The 13,320-nt window shown below is 42.0% G+C and overlaps 1 protein-coding gene across 2 annotated transcripts; it reads right to left on the minus strand.

Moving 5' to 3' along the window:
• Positions 1–4,392: 4,392 nt before the first annotated feature.
• LOC121876290 lies at positions 4,393–9,866 on the minus strand. Of its 2 annotated transcripts, none has more exons than XM_042381336.1 (6): positions 9,697–9,866; positions 8,607–9,070; positions 7,975–8,136; positions 7,513–7,649; positions 6,869–6,979; positions 4,393–5,623 (listed from the first exon to the last, which is right to left on the minus strand). In XM_042381336.1, the coding sequence occupies exons 2-6, from the start codon at positions 8,761–8,763 to the stop codon at positions 4,928–4,930; spliced, it is 1,263 nt and encodes a 420-aa protein (XP_042237270.1). In that variant the 5' UTR covers positions 8,764–9,070; positions 9,697–9,866; the 3' UTR covers positions 4,393–4,927. The 2 variants fall into 2 exon arrangements, with proteins under 2 accessions (XP_042237270.1, XP_042237269.1); XM_042381335.1 differs by having other exon boundaries at positions 9,635–9,866.
• Positions 9,867–13,320: the final 3,454 nt, after the last annotated feature.

Below are 13,320 nucleotides of genomic sequence, written 5' to 3' on the forward strand. Positions count from 1 at the left end.
TCTTGAGGGAAATGTCGGAGCCCAAACGTTCCTCCAACGTGTCTCATCGTAAGTCCCCCGCACAGTTCATGCTTCGAAAGATGTCTATTTATTTTTCAGGCAAAAATCTGTCTTATTATGGCAATAAGAAGGACTATGTCCATTGTACTCTAAAGTCCTCAACAACACCACTTAACGTCTCGAGCATTCCAGAATCCCTCTTCCATTTTAGGTAAAGTCGATTAACAAAACAAATGTCTTTCAAAGATATGTTTTATGTACATGTAACTTCCATAGGTACAATTATGAGAATCTAGTGCAAAGGTAGCGCTTCCTGTGTTACGTACTGTAAGAGTAGTTATAAGAGTCGGACTCCTGTGTCTCGCCTCTCTCGCATGTCAACTTCGTTTTTCAACATTGTCATTACAGAAACTTACTGTGTTGGCTTCTATAAAACACACTGCTGGTAAACCGTCAAAAGATATGATGTTTGTTTTTTATAACCGAAGATAGATTTATATGGTAATGATAAGTAAATTAGTAAAAAATAATGCTATTCTCTGAGGTGTTGTTGCCAATTGGATATTTGTGGTTATGTTGGCATCCCTGACACTTGTTTTTGGTCGTGCTGGCACCCCTGACACCTGTTTGCGGTCATGTTGGCACCCCTGACACCTGTTTGTGGTTATGTTGGCACCCCTGACACCTGCTAGTGGTTATGTTGGCACCCCTGACACCTGTTTGTCGTTATGTTGGTACCCCTGACACCTGTTTGTGGTCATGTTGGCACCCCTGACACCTGTTTGTGGTTATATTGGCCCCTGACACCTGCTAGTGGTTATGTTGGCACCCCTGACACCTGTTTGTCGTTAGGTTGGCACCCCTGACACCTGTTTGTCGTTATGTTGGCACCCTGACACCGTTTGTCGTTATGTTGGTACCCCTGACACCAGTTTGTGGTTATATTGGCACCCCTGACACCTGCTAGTGGTTATGTTGGCACCCCTGACACCTGTTTGTCGTTATGTTGGTACCCCTGACACCTGTTTGTGGTCATGTTGGCACCCCTGACACCTGTTTGTGGTTATATTGGCACCCCTGACACCTGCTAGTGGTTATGTTGGCACCTGACACCTGTTTGTCGTTAGGTTGGCACCCCTGACACCTGTTTGTCGTTATGTTGGCACCCCTGACACCCGTTTGTCGTTATGTTGGTACCCCTGACACCTGTTTGTGGTTATATTGGCACCCCTGACACCTGCTAGTGGTTATGTTGGCACCCCTGACACCTGTTTGTCGTTAGGTTGGCACCCCTGACACCCGTTTGTCGTTAGGTTGGCACCCCTGACACCTGTTTGTCGTTATGTTGGCACCCCTGACACCCGTTTGTCGTTATGTTGGTACCCCTGACACCTGTTTGTGGTTATATTGGCACCCCTGACACCTGCTAGTGGTTATGTTGGCACCCCTGACACCTGTTTGTCGTTAGGTTGGCACCCCTGACACCCGTTTGTCGTTAGGTTGGCACCCCTGACACCTGTTAGTGGTTATGTTGGCACCCGTATGATTATTTCTAAGTGTTGAGAATAATACCTTGCCTTCCATTATTTTATATATCTATCTATCTATTTAGTGGTGATGGTAGTAGTAGTAGTAGTAGTAGTGCCGGTAATAGTAGTAGTAGTCGTACGGTCGTAGTAGTAGTAGTAGTAGTAGTAGTAAGAAGAAAATTTTTAATCCTTATTTAAATCTTTCCTACAAAATAAATCTCGGTGATCTTCGTTATTACTTAGTAATAATGAAGATCACCGAGATTTATTTTGTAGGAAAGATTGAAATAATGATTAAAATTCTTCTTCTTCTTACTACTACTACTACTACCGGTACTACGACTACTTACGTGGCCTCCATCCTCCCCCAATAGCCACACCTTCGCCGCCATTTTATTATCTTAAAATTAATATCCTAATACTACTATTACTCTACTACTACTATTACCGGTACTACTACTGCTACTACTGACGAGCCGACCATTTGATGAAGAGGATAAAAGAAAAGAAAAGTAACAGAAACGTGACCGATCGCCCAAGCGGCTAACGAGCCGATCAGTGGTGAATTGAATTGAATTGTAACAGTTTATTTAGCCAGAAAAACACAGATACAGAGTGGATAATAATAACAATATTAACATGGCTGAGCCAGTTGAGAGCCTGAGCTCTCTTTGAGGCACCTGATATATACTATACATTTATCTCAAGGAAGTATTATGTAACATTTAGTATCGAACAGTACAATAGCATGATAGTAATAAGTACTTCTCATAATGTTACCACGGTTATCACTTCAATATTTATTTATTTTATTATTTATTATTTTTTTTATTTATACATACATATACACATACCTATATATATATATATATACACATACATACACATACACATATACATATAAATTAGAGTGGAATTTAAAAACTTGGGTTGTGCAGTAATAAGGTTGAACAAGAGGACAGAGCTCTCAGGATTATGTCTAGTTGGCAAATATGTGTATTGCAATGGTAATTACTTATTTATTTACATGATAATTTCCGATAAAACGGATTTGGTGGTACAATAAAAGCAGGTACTGTAAATATAGTAAGTGTTACAAGAAATATTAATACTTCGACAATAGATATTTTTTTAGAGATGATTTAAAGGAAGGGAGCGTAGTCTTTGCTCGGATGGGTGGGGTAAGTTGTTCCATACCTTCACACCATGATATTTTATAGAGGTCTGGGACTGAGAGGAGCGCATGGGGGGTGGTCTTAGTAGCTCTGGGTGCCTTAAGTTGTATCTCTGATTATTCCGTAACTGGAAGTAATTATTGTCAAGCAAGTGATTGATAGATTTGTAAACAAAGAGGGCACAGCAGTAAGTGTTAATATCTTCGAATTTTAAAAATTTCAATATAGCAAATTTTTCGTTTGTGTGATCTGTTTTTTTCAAGTAGGTCATTGTCCGTACAACTCTCTTTTGTGCAGTAACCAGAGATTGTGTTTTTGAAGAGCCAGAGGCCCCCCATAGTGTGTGACAGTGTATCAGGTGTTGGTAAACAAGATCATGATAGATTTCTTTCATTGCTGTGAGAGTGAGTGACTGTCGAGTGTGATACATGATACCGCACTGTTTATTGATTTTACTGTGTATGGCTTGTATGTGGTTTCTCCAGTTAAGTTTCTCATCAACAATAACTCCGAGCAATTTAGTATTTTGTTCGCGTTTGAGGACCATATTACCAAGGTACAGGGGGTTCAAGTCTGGAGGTAAGTTTTTTCTTCTGTGAAAGATCGTGTAGTGGGTTTTCTCAAGATTTAGGGTCAGTTTATTACGTATTACCCAGGTCCCGACTTTAGTTAATTCAGTGTTCATAGTTCTCATCAAGGAATGGAGGTCTGAGTTGCTGGCATAGAGATTACTATCGTCTGCAAATAAGTTGTATTTTATGAGTGGGCTGGCGTGGACTATGTCGTTTATGTACAACAAAAACAGTACTGGACCGAGAATTGAACCTTGGGGGACTCCATACAAGATAGGCGAGGAGTCAGATTGGTGGTTATTATAACAGACATACTGCATCCTGTTGGACAGATATGAGGTAAACCAATTGTGGGACAGGCCCCTAACGCCGTAATGTTCAAGCTTTGACAGGAGGATGGTATGGTCGACAGTATCGAAGGCTTTAGAGAGGTCCAAGAATATACCGACTGTGAACTGACTGTCATCAAAGGAATTTAAGATGTCATTAGTAAAGGATGGCAGAGCACTCTCAATCGACCTTCTAGCTCTAAATCCAAACTGGGAGTCTGTAAAGATGTCATTGGCATTGCAGAAGGAATTTAGTCTATTACATGCTAGCTTTTCCAGTATCTTACTCAAGGCTGGGAGGACTGATATGGGGCGGTAGTTCTTGAAGAGACCTTTGTCCCCAGATTTTTTATATGACGGGTGGACTTTAGCAATTTTCAGTTTATCAGGAAAGACACCACTAATGAAAGAGGAGTTACAAATGTGGAGGAGAACAGGTAGTAATAAGTGGGCCACTTCTTAATGATGCTCATTGGTATATTGTCTTCGCCTGCTGCTGCAGCTTTGGACATTTTTATGATGGCCAGTAATTCATCTGCTGTGACAGGGGATAAGAATAGTTCATTTTGCTGTCTGTTTTGCAGGTAGGCTCTAAATTCCTCATGGTGATCAGGGATGCTCTCTGCAAGATTTTTCCCAACATTAATAAAATATTCATTGAAGTGGTTGGCAATGAGGATAAAAGTAAAAGTAAATAAATACTACTCACCAATATTCTGTCGTCCGTCTATCTACTGTAGTTCTGTTAATTCTATTTAATGACCAATGTCGTCTTCAATCCACATCGATATACTGTAGTGTCATAATGGATGTTTATATATTTTTAGCTGTTTCGTGTTCTCTGGGAGTTTTTTTTTCTATAACCACCTTACCACGGCTACCAAAGTAACCAAATGCTTGTGGCTCCACTCTCACTCTCTGCACAGACACCAATACCGTTTTGGCCGACTGTATCATAAACTGACACACGATGCAATGTTTTTGAATCAATTGTGTGATTCTTCTGATACGGTTTGGAAAACGGTAAAGAAAATGCATACAAACATACATTCTTTGAAATGTAGAGTAGCGAAAAAGTCCTGTCAGTCCTCCGCCATGAACCCTGAGACTAATGAGCCTGTGAATCCGAGACATGGGCCCAACAATGTGTGACGTCTCGGATTCATAGGTTCATGAGTCATACAAGTAGGTCAGAGGACTGATTGGACTTTTTTCGTAACTACATTATCATATCCTTCCTGAACCTGTACAGATCAGTATTGCCATATTAAGTATAAAGTTTAGAAATACAAAAACAATTGGGAATTTCTATGTTGCATACGTTAACTATGACGCAATATGGAAGTAATAAGAATATTATATTGACATATAGGGCACTTATTTGATTCTTTGAGACAGCGACGTAAGCAGTCTGCGTGGAAGAAGTGTTGGCAAGGTGTGATGCGCGCGCAGGTCATGGGCGTAAGACAGATGGCGCATACGTCGTCATGATCCTTCACCTCAGAGCGTGTAGCAACCCTGTACCCTGCCAGAGCTTCTAACTCATTCTGTAATGGCTGTATATATCCATCACTAAGTTCCCGATATTTTACACGAATATTTGTGAAGCTGCAGAGGATAGCCAGTCTTAAATTGCCCGTGAAAATACAGAGAAAGGTGATAAAAGACGATAATAAGATCTGGAACGATATGAGAATCGCTGGGCAGTAAAAGTTCTCCATGCTTTCAAAGCAATCAAACTTCCTGTTATCTAACCACAGGGTAAACATGTCCACAAACACTTTCTCTGTAGAGATGAAGTAGATGCCGGTGATGGTGAGGTACCCGTTGGTTGGGGAGTAGTTCTTGAGACCCTTCTCCAGCCCGAACACGAGGAGCATGAAGACGACAGTGATGATGAAGGTGATGGCCTTGGTCCACTCGAGGACGATCTTGGTGGTAGAGAGGGCCAGGTGGCGTACGTTGGAGTTCCTGGCGATGTTTATGTACATAGACCAATCCTCGCGCTCCACCAGTTCCTGCGACACATAACACAAGGGCGAGTGAGGACTTTAGTAGTAAGTTATCACCAGCTCCTGTAACACATAACACAAGGGCGAGTGAGGACTTTAGTAGTAAGTTATCACCAGCTCCTGTAACACATAACACAAGGGCGAGTGAGGACTTTAGTAGTAAGTTATCACCAGCTCCTGTAACACATAACACAAGGGCGAGTGAGGACTTTAGTAGTAAGTTATCACCAGCTCCTGTTACCATAACACAAGGGCAGTGAGGACTTTAGTAGTAAGTTAGCTCCTGTAACACATAACACAAGGGTTGAGGACTTTAGTAGTAAGTTATCACCAGCTCCTGTAACACATAACACAAGGGCGAGTGAGGACTTTAGTAGTAAGTTATCACCAGCTCCTGTAACACATAACACAAGGGTGAGTGAGGACTTTAGTAGTAAGTTATCACCAGCTCCTGTAACACATAACACAAGGGCGAGTGAGGACTTTAGTAGTAAGTTATCACCAGCTCCTGTAACACATAACACAAGGGCGAGTGAGGACTTTAGTAGTAAGTTATCACCAGCTCCTGTAACACATAACACAAGGGCGAGTGAGGACTTTAGTAGTAAGTTATCACCAGCTCCTGTAACACATAACACAAGGGTGAGTGAGGACTTTAGTAGTAAGTTATCACCAGCTCCTGTAACACATAACACAAGGGCAAGTGAGGACTTTAGTAGTAAGTTATCACTAGTTCCTGTAACACATAACACAAGGGCGAGTGAGGACTTTAGTAGTAAGTTATCACCAGCTCCTGTAACACATAACACAAGGGCGAGTGAGGACTTTAGTAGTAAGTTATCACCAGCTCCTGTAACACATAACACAAGGGTGAGTGAGGACTTTAGTAGTAAGTTATCACCAGCTCCTGTAACACATAACACAAGGGCGAGTGAGGACTTTAGTAGTAAGTTATCACCAGCTCCTGTAACACATAACACAAGGGCGAGTGAGGACTTTAGTAGTAAGTTATCACCAGCTCCTGTAACACATAACACAAGGGCGAGTGAGGACTTTAGTAGTAAGTTATCACTAGTTCCTGTAACACATAACACAAGGGCTAGTGAGGACTTTAGTAGTAAGTTATCACCAGCTCCTGTAACACAGAAAGGCAACTGAAGCTTTTGCTTTTATGGTAGAGATAATTACATTACTTCTATTTCTTTTCAAGAGACGTAACCATGATGTATCGCACTTTGAACAAATACTCACTTTTATATACGACACGCAATAAGCCGCCACATTGAAGAACATGAGGGTGTACAGGCTGGATAGTCGTTGATTCGTCAACAAGAGTCGTTCACATATGCTGAAGAACACCAGCTGAAGATGAAGGAAAAGAAACACTTCATTTCAAAATTGTTAATGAAGGAAAGACGAACACACACGTCCCACACAACCAACATTACCAACATTATATTTTTCTTTACATGAAATGACAACATAGGCAGCGAATGTCCAGTTAAAATCTACACACATAATGAATCAATGTGAACTTGTATGATTATTTTACTGAACAAAAGTAAATTTAATATTTACCCGTCTACCCTGATGTTACGTATCATGGGGACATGACCTTTCCTTTATTGGTAGTAATTTGGTAGCGAAGGAAACATAACTAAGAGATAGAACTCCATCTCGTAGTCGTGTTATCTTCACTACAAACTAATAAGGACAAAGTATACTAATAGACTGGCGTGCATAATCGGTCGGTGGAGGTACAGTTATAATAGTAGCATTGGTTCATTTGATATGTTTAAAGTAGTTGTGTTTCTGCAACAAACTAGCCTGTAGTTGCGGGGCTTTGTTGAAGATAGTATCTACATCACGACCTTAAGACAAAGAAGCTTGCTCACTTGGTTGACCAAAATGGAGAAATTCTTCCTCTTCATATAGAGAGACTCGAAGGAGAGGAAGCGACACCTAGCCCTAAGGAGGACACGCCGGATGAACACCAGCCACTTGCTGCCGCTGACCTCACCCCTCACCCCGCCTGTCACCAGTCAACAATTTAAAAAATTTCAGTGTTAAAGAAGTCATGTGAAATAGTGAAACATCTTAGTTTATTTTATGTTGCTATATTAACAGTTATCAGTATTTTGATGTTGCATATATTATGATAAAAGTTCAAGACACAATATACAGTAATAATAGCACCAGCAGAGGACATCATCGACGTCTGACTTTTCTCTCCACTCTGTAATGACATGTTTACGGTAAGTAAGCCTGGCGAAAATTTGCCCGTCACTGTCTTCGTTACACAACTATATGTAAGAGTTGTGTGTCCTGGCAGCCCTGGACTTCATGTAGCGCCTTACCGAGAATATTATGGTCGTCCATTTCAGCCAGACACTTGAATAATCCCAGGACGGACGCTGTGAGGGCGGCCACCAAGCCCACCCCTGCCAACAGGTGGGCGGTCAGCTGCACCGATACCAGCGACGCCCACGGCAACAGAAGCACCACTAGCAGAGTCACACCTGCAAGGAAGAGCCAAGTTATACTTATTGTACACAACCATATTTTCTTATCGCCCATCTCTCAGTTAAGTGAACACCACCACCTCCCTCATCCCGGCCCCACGCTGTACTCCCCTAACAAAAGGACTATTATGATCACCAAGTTTCCACCAATAACACGCCCTTATGGTCGTTATTCTTGTCATGGGTGAACTACTGTAATTTTTCTGAAAATCTTTTTTACAGGTTGCCTCACAACAAAACCCTGGCCTGACTGGACAGGCATCTCACAAGGCCAGGTCTCAGGTCTGTGTCCTCAACCTGTATTATAAGACGCTGATGATTATTTTAAAACTAAATATCTGGCCTCATTATATCCTTCACTTGACATACAACATCTTGAGGAGAAAATTAATTCACATATAATAGCAACATAAATCTCATTTGTTGTAATACATAAAACGATCAATCATAGTTTATCTTCTACCCACCGATGAGACAGAGACGAGACTTAGGTGGGTATGGACGGCGTTGACGCCACCCGCTGGACACAGCAGCTTGGACGAGGATGGGCGGCAGGGCGGCCACCTGCTGCCGCCTCTGCCAGGCGGTGTACAGGCGGAGGGCGACACGCTTCGCCACACCCATCACCCACAGACCACCCTCACTCCTTCACTTCCCCCACACTATCACCAGTTTCTATAACTAGGAAAATATAACGCTTCAAACCTGTTTGTGCATGTTTTATACTATACTTCAGTTTATGGCTATATAAAGAGCACGTCCAGAACAGAATATATTTTTTTTTATTGTAAACTGTAGTGAAACAACCACGACAAGTGTAATCTGGGAGACGTTGGCCTGGATTTATCGCCAGAAAAGTGTATCTTGTTGCTTGACGAGTTGTTTACACAGCAGTGGTCTGGTGCTTACACGTCTACAATGCTTGTGGTTTCTGGGAAGAGACAGAGTGGTGTTTACCGCAAAGATCAAGAAGCTTGGTATTTCAATTAACGTAAACCTGACACAAGAACAATTAGAAGCGTGGAGTGAGACATGTTTCAGAAAATAAAAAGTTAAGTATCTGAGACAAAAACATGCAGCGTGTAATGCAAAAAAGGCTACATGTCTCACACAAGAGAAACTATAGAATCTGAGGCAAGACACAGCAAAACAATGATCAGCTGCCAGGGTCTACACAATGACTCCACACCTCGCACTGTCATCACTCGTCCCTCCTCTACTTCTTGGCTCTCCTCCCACCCGACTGTGGCGCCGCGGGGAAGGAGGGTAAGGTAGGCTGACGTAACACTGTCACCCTTCTACCCCTCTCCCAATACTTTTCCAGTCCACTGGTCACAATTCGTGCTCGGTATTACACTGCACTCTATGTTGCTACGGGGTATTAAGGAGGCTGGCCGTCACTACCGAGTACTGCATCACTAGATATTATCGTGAATGTCGCCTTCTGAGCAGGAGAACTTTTGTAGACTCTTGCTGAACGAGAACACTGATATACTTTGAGTCCTCTTCACTCAGTCGCAAGTCGTAAAGAAGAGCAAGAGATTGGTTCTCGCAGACCCAAAAGGAAGACGCAGCTTTGTGAGGGTGTCGGAATGGGAAGCACCACAACCACTTCACCAACGCCAACCAACTTCTGCCATTGCAACTACCTGACTTCGTGACCCCCTCGTCCACAAACTTATCCGGATCTCGGGATCTGTAATAGCTACCCCTGAGAAACACGCGAAAACGCTCCTGAACAAATTTTACCTATATAGATCATCTGGATTTGATGATCTGATTTAATTTACAGCGGAAGATAATGAATATCAGGAGCATTGTATTGTTAATGTGAAGCTGAAGTCAGGGTGAGGTGGAGGTGAGGGAGGCGATCGTGTCAGTGCCAAGGTGCGGGTGCCAAGACATGCATGTATAAGGAGAGAAAACGGGAGTCGGCGTTACTGATGCAGTGGTCTTGTTGCTGAGCAACTGTTGCCTTTACTTGTACTGTTGTGTGTTTACGGTACTCGCTACACATGTGAGTGTATGTGTGTTGTGTTTATTTTGCGAAATCAATTATTTTACAATATGACTGGCAAGCATGATGGTGATTTTGCATAATTACTTGCAAACAGGCCAGCCTAACCTAACTTCTTCTAATTTATAACTTAGCTTTATTCATTGGGTTAGGTTAGGTTAGGTTAGGCTGGCCTGCTTACAAGTAATTTTGCAAAATCACCATCATGCTTGCCAGTCATATTGTAAAATAATTGATTTCGCAAGAAAAATAATAATAAAATAAAATGATATATATATATATATATATATATATATATATATATATATATATATATATATATATATATATATATATATATATATATATATTATAATATGTGTGGGGTTGGCTCCAGTAAACACAGCTCCATCAGCACTTGTCCTTCCATTAAGTACAAAAACTTTGTTCTCAACAAGTAAACAGTTGCGCGCAATTCTAGATCGTATTTTCATGAGAAATTTAATGAAATAAGTAAGATCTAGATGTATGACTCATAACCTGAAGAAGGTTGTCTGTACCGGGACCAGTTGTTTCGTTTGAGCCTGAGGTAATTTATATAGTCATTTAAATTTTTTTGGGTATTTATTTATCAATAATGCAAATTATTGTAAGGACACTTGGAAGAGGTTACGGTCGTTAGCGCGCCGGGAACAAGCAGAACTAAATAAGAAAGGAAGGAAGGTGGGAGGGGTCGTGTGCTGACGTGAGGTGGGGAGTCAGTATTGACAGTGGTGGTGTTGGTGTGCGACCTCTCCTGACCACGGCCACGCCACTAAGGTCAAGACCACTACACAACATCACTTCACCAAGACCACTCCATAGAAATCTCTTGACCAAGAATACATGTTCTGGACTAGACTAGTCATAATTACGTGATAATTTAGTGATGATAATAGTGTTGTTGATGACTTAAACATGACACGTCCAACACTGTGTTAGTACTAGAAGCAGAAACTGTGTTGTTGTGGGGTTCACCTCGCCCTGCCTAACGCTAACGCACTTGGCTTAATACACACATTTGAGCCCACACCTCACATACACTTGACCCCACACCTCACATACACTTGACCCCATACTATATACATACACCTGACCCCACCTATACATACACTCGACCCCACCTATACATACACTTGACCCCACACTATACATACACCTAGGCCATCATGGTGGCCTCGGGGATAGAGGAGGCCAGGCTCTCTGACACTCAGGTGAGGTACAGAGAGCCTTGTCCCCCTCCTGTTATAGTCAAGGTTCACCTCAAGAAGCACCTGAGGGACAACCCAGCCCTGGCTGCCGCTGTGGAAGGTAAACATCAACCTTAAGTGATCTGTCTGTGACACTGTCTGGTAAGTCTGACATATAAGATTGTTCAGAATTGTGTTTTGGAGTCTTAAATTCGTTACCAGATAAAAAATCGAACGAAAGTTAACACAGTAGTGTATTCCTACCCTCTTACGCCCCCGCCTTCATGCATTCCTCCCTCCAATAATATAAGCACAAGGATGTCAGTACTCATTAAATTGTTCCTGTCGAGTCAGCGGTACAGTAGTTCAGTAATGGTTTTCTTTAAAGTGCCAGCACACTGAAAGATAGTAAGCAAAGGCGTAAAGGAGAAACAGTTGATAACTCGTATTGTATTCTGAATGGCAAGTTCCTTGTATTGTAAACTGTCATACCCGCTAGGTACAGGTGCGGAAATGTTTCCCTACACCCCCAGTGGTAACCCGTTTCTCCAAACGGCAACGTCTCAGTAGTAGTATCACTGTTTATGAATGAATGGGTATTGGTTGTATTACGAAGGACGTGATTGGTGAATAGGTTTCCTATTGGTCCTATAGGTTGGCCATTTGGAGAGACGGATTACCACAGCACGAGTAACTCCTACGCAGTGCCGGATTAACCATGAGGCACTTGAAGCACTGGCCTTAGGCCCCCCGACTCTAAGGGGCCCCCATATCCAAACATTCTCGAAGTTGAAGCGTATAAAACATGAACTGCATTCAACGAAGTCCTAGCAACGTCTCAATTTTCTGTCTCTTATGAACATTGAATGTGTTATTTTGCAGAAGCTTAATATTGATGAAATCATTGATAAATTTGGGTATATTTTGTTCTTGTTATTTATCTATACCTTGAGGGTAGGGGGCCCAAGGTTGATCTGTGCCTCAGGCCCCTATTAAGCTTAATCTGGTCCTGCTCCTACGGTCTAGTCAGTCTTAAGTGTTTCCTGTCAGTGACTTTTTCCTGTCCTGTTATATCGGAGTGCTACTTGTCTGTCATAATACTTCACTGTATGCTCTTAGCCTATGGTTGGCTTACTAACCAGTTGGGCGATCGGTCAAGTTACTGTGGAGTAATGTTATTAAGTCCTGAGCATATGCCATATACGGACTCGTGAATGTTTCTGAACTCACATTTAGTGGTGTCACAGCATTCTCTATCAGGTAATCCCAGAGCTCGCAATTCTTTTCAAATAGAAATTATCTCCGACAATTTTCTGGACTGAGAACTTCTTTAACTTGAAGCTGTAGTTCCAAACATTCTGTCCCTACAGAGGCTGAGCGTGCCCGCCTCCAGCGATTGTTACAGCAGAAGCAGATGGCAACGCCTGAGCATCACCAAATAACGCCCAGATACATTCCCGAATCCCTGAAGAAGGCCTATACGCCGGGGAGCAGGTCAGCTGCTCGACCAAACTGCCAGGGATAGTTCACACTAGGAAACTTTATTTTTAGTAATGCAGAAGTACCCATAGATATTTTTTTTATGTATGTGATTTATTTTTTTTTTAAGTTTTTAAATTTGAGACGTAATTCCTCGGCTAAATTTACATCCTACAGAATATCATTACCTTGTTATTTTAGTAAGAACTTAGTAATATGTCTGAGTAAACGTGCAGTCACGAACAGTAGTCGTGTGATACTCTCAACACATATTTTAATTCCACTGCCGGTGTAAGGTGGAACCTCTCTTCCACCATACTTAGCCAATTTTAGAGGTAACAAGTAAAATGTAAACACCTCCCCGCGTATTGTAGATTCCACAGTCGTTGTCAGAGTGAATGTGCGGGGAAGAATATCGCACGACTATTGTTGTGACTGTACATCTCACCCAAGGGACGAGATCGGTATGGTACTCGT

This window comes from Homarus americanus, unplaced genomic scaffold (genome assembly GCF_018991925.1).
Source record: "Homarus americanus isolate GMGI-L3 unplaced genomic scaffold, GMGI_Hamer_2.0 scaffold34921, whole genome shotgun sequence".
NCBI classification, from domain to species: Eukaryota; Metazoa; Arthropoda; class Malacostraca; order Decapoda; family Nephropidae; genus Homarus; species Homarus americanus.

Excerpts from the sequence above, each read along its gene's own strand:
- LOC121876290 (XM_042381336.1), bottom strand. The coding sequence starts at position 8,763 with ATGGGTGTGGCGAAGCGTGTCGCCCTCCGCCTGTACACCGCCTGGCAG. Across the intron at positions 8,137-8,606 it reads GTCTCGTCTCTGTCTCATCG|GTGTGACTCTGCTAGTGGTG; the intron begins GTGGGTAGAAGA and ends TCTTCCTTGCAG. Across the intron at positions 5,624-6,868 it reads ATTGCGTGTCGTATATAAAA|GAACTGGTGGAGCGCGAGGA; the intron begins GTGAGTATTTGT and ends TATGTGTCGCAG.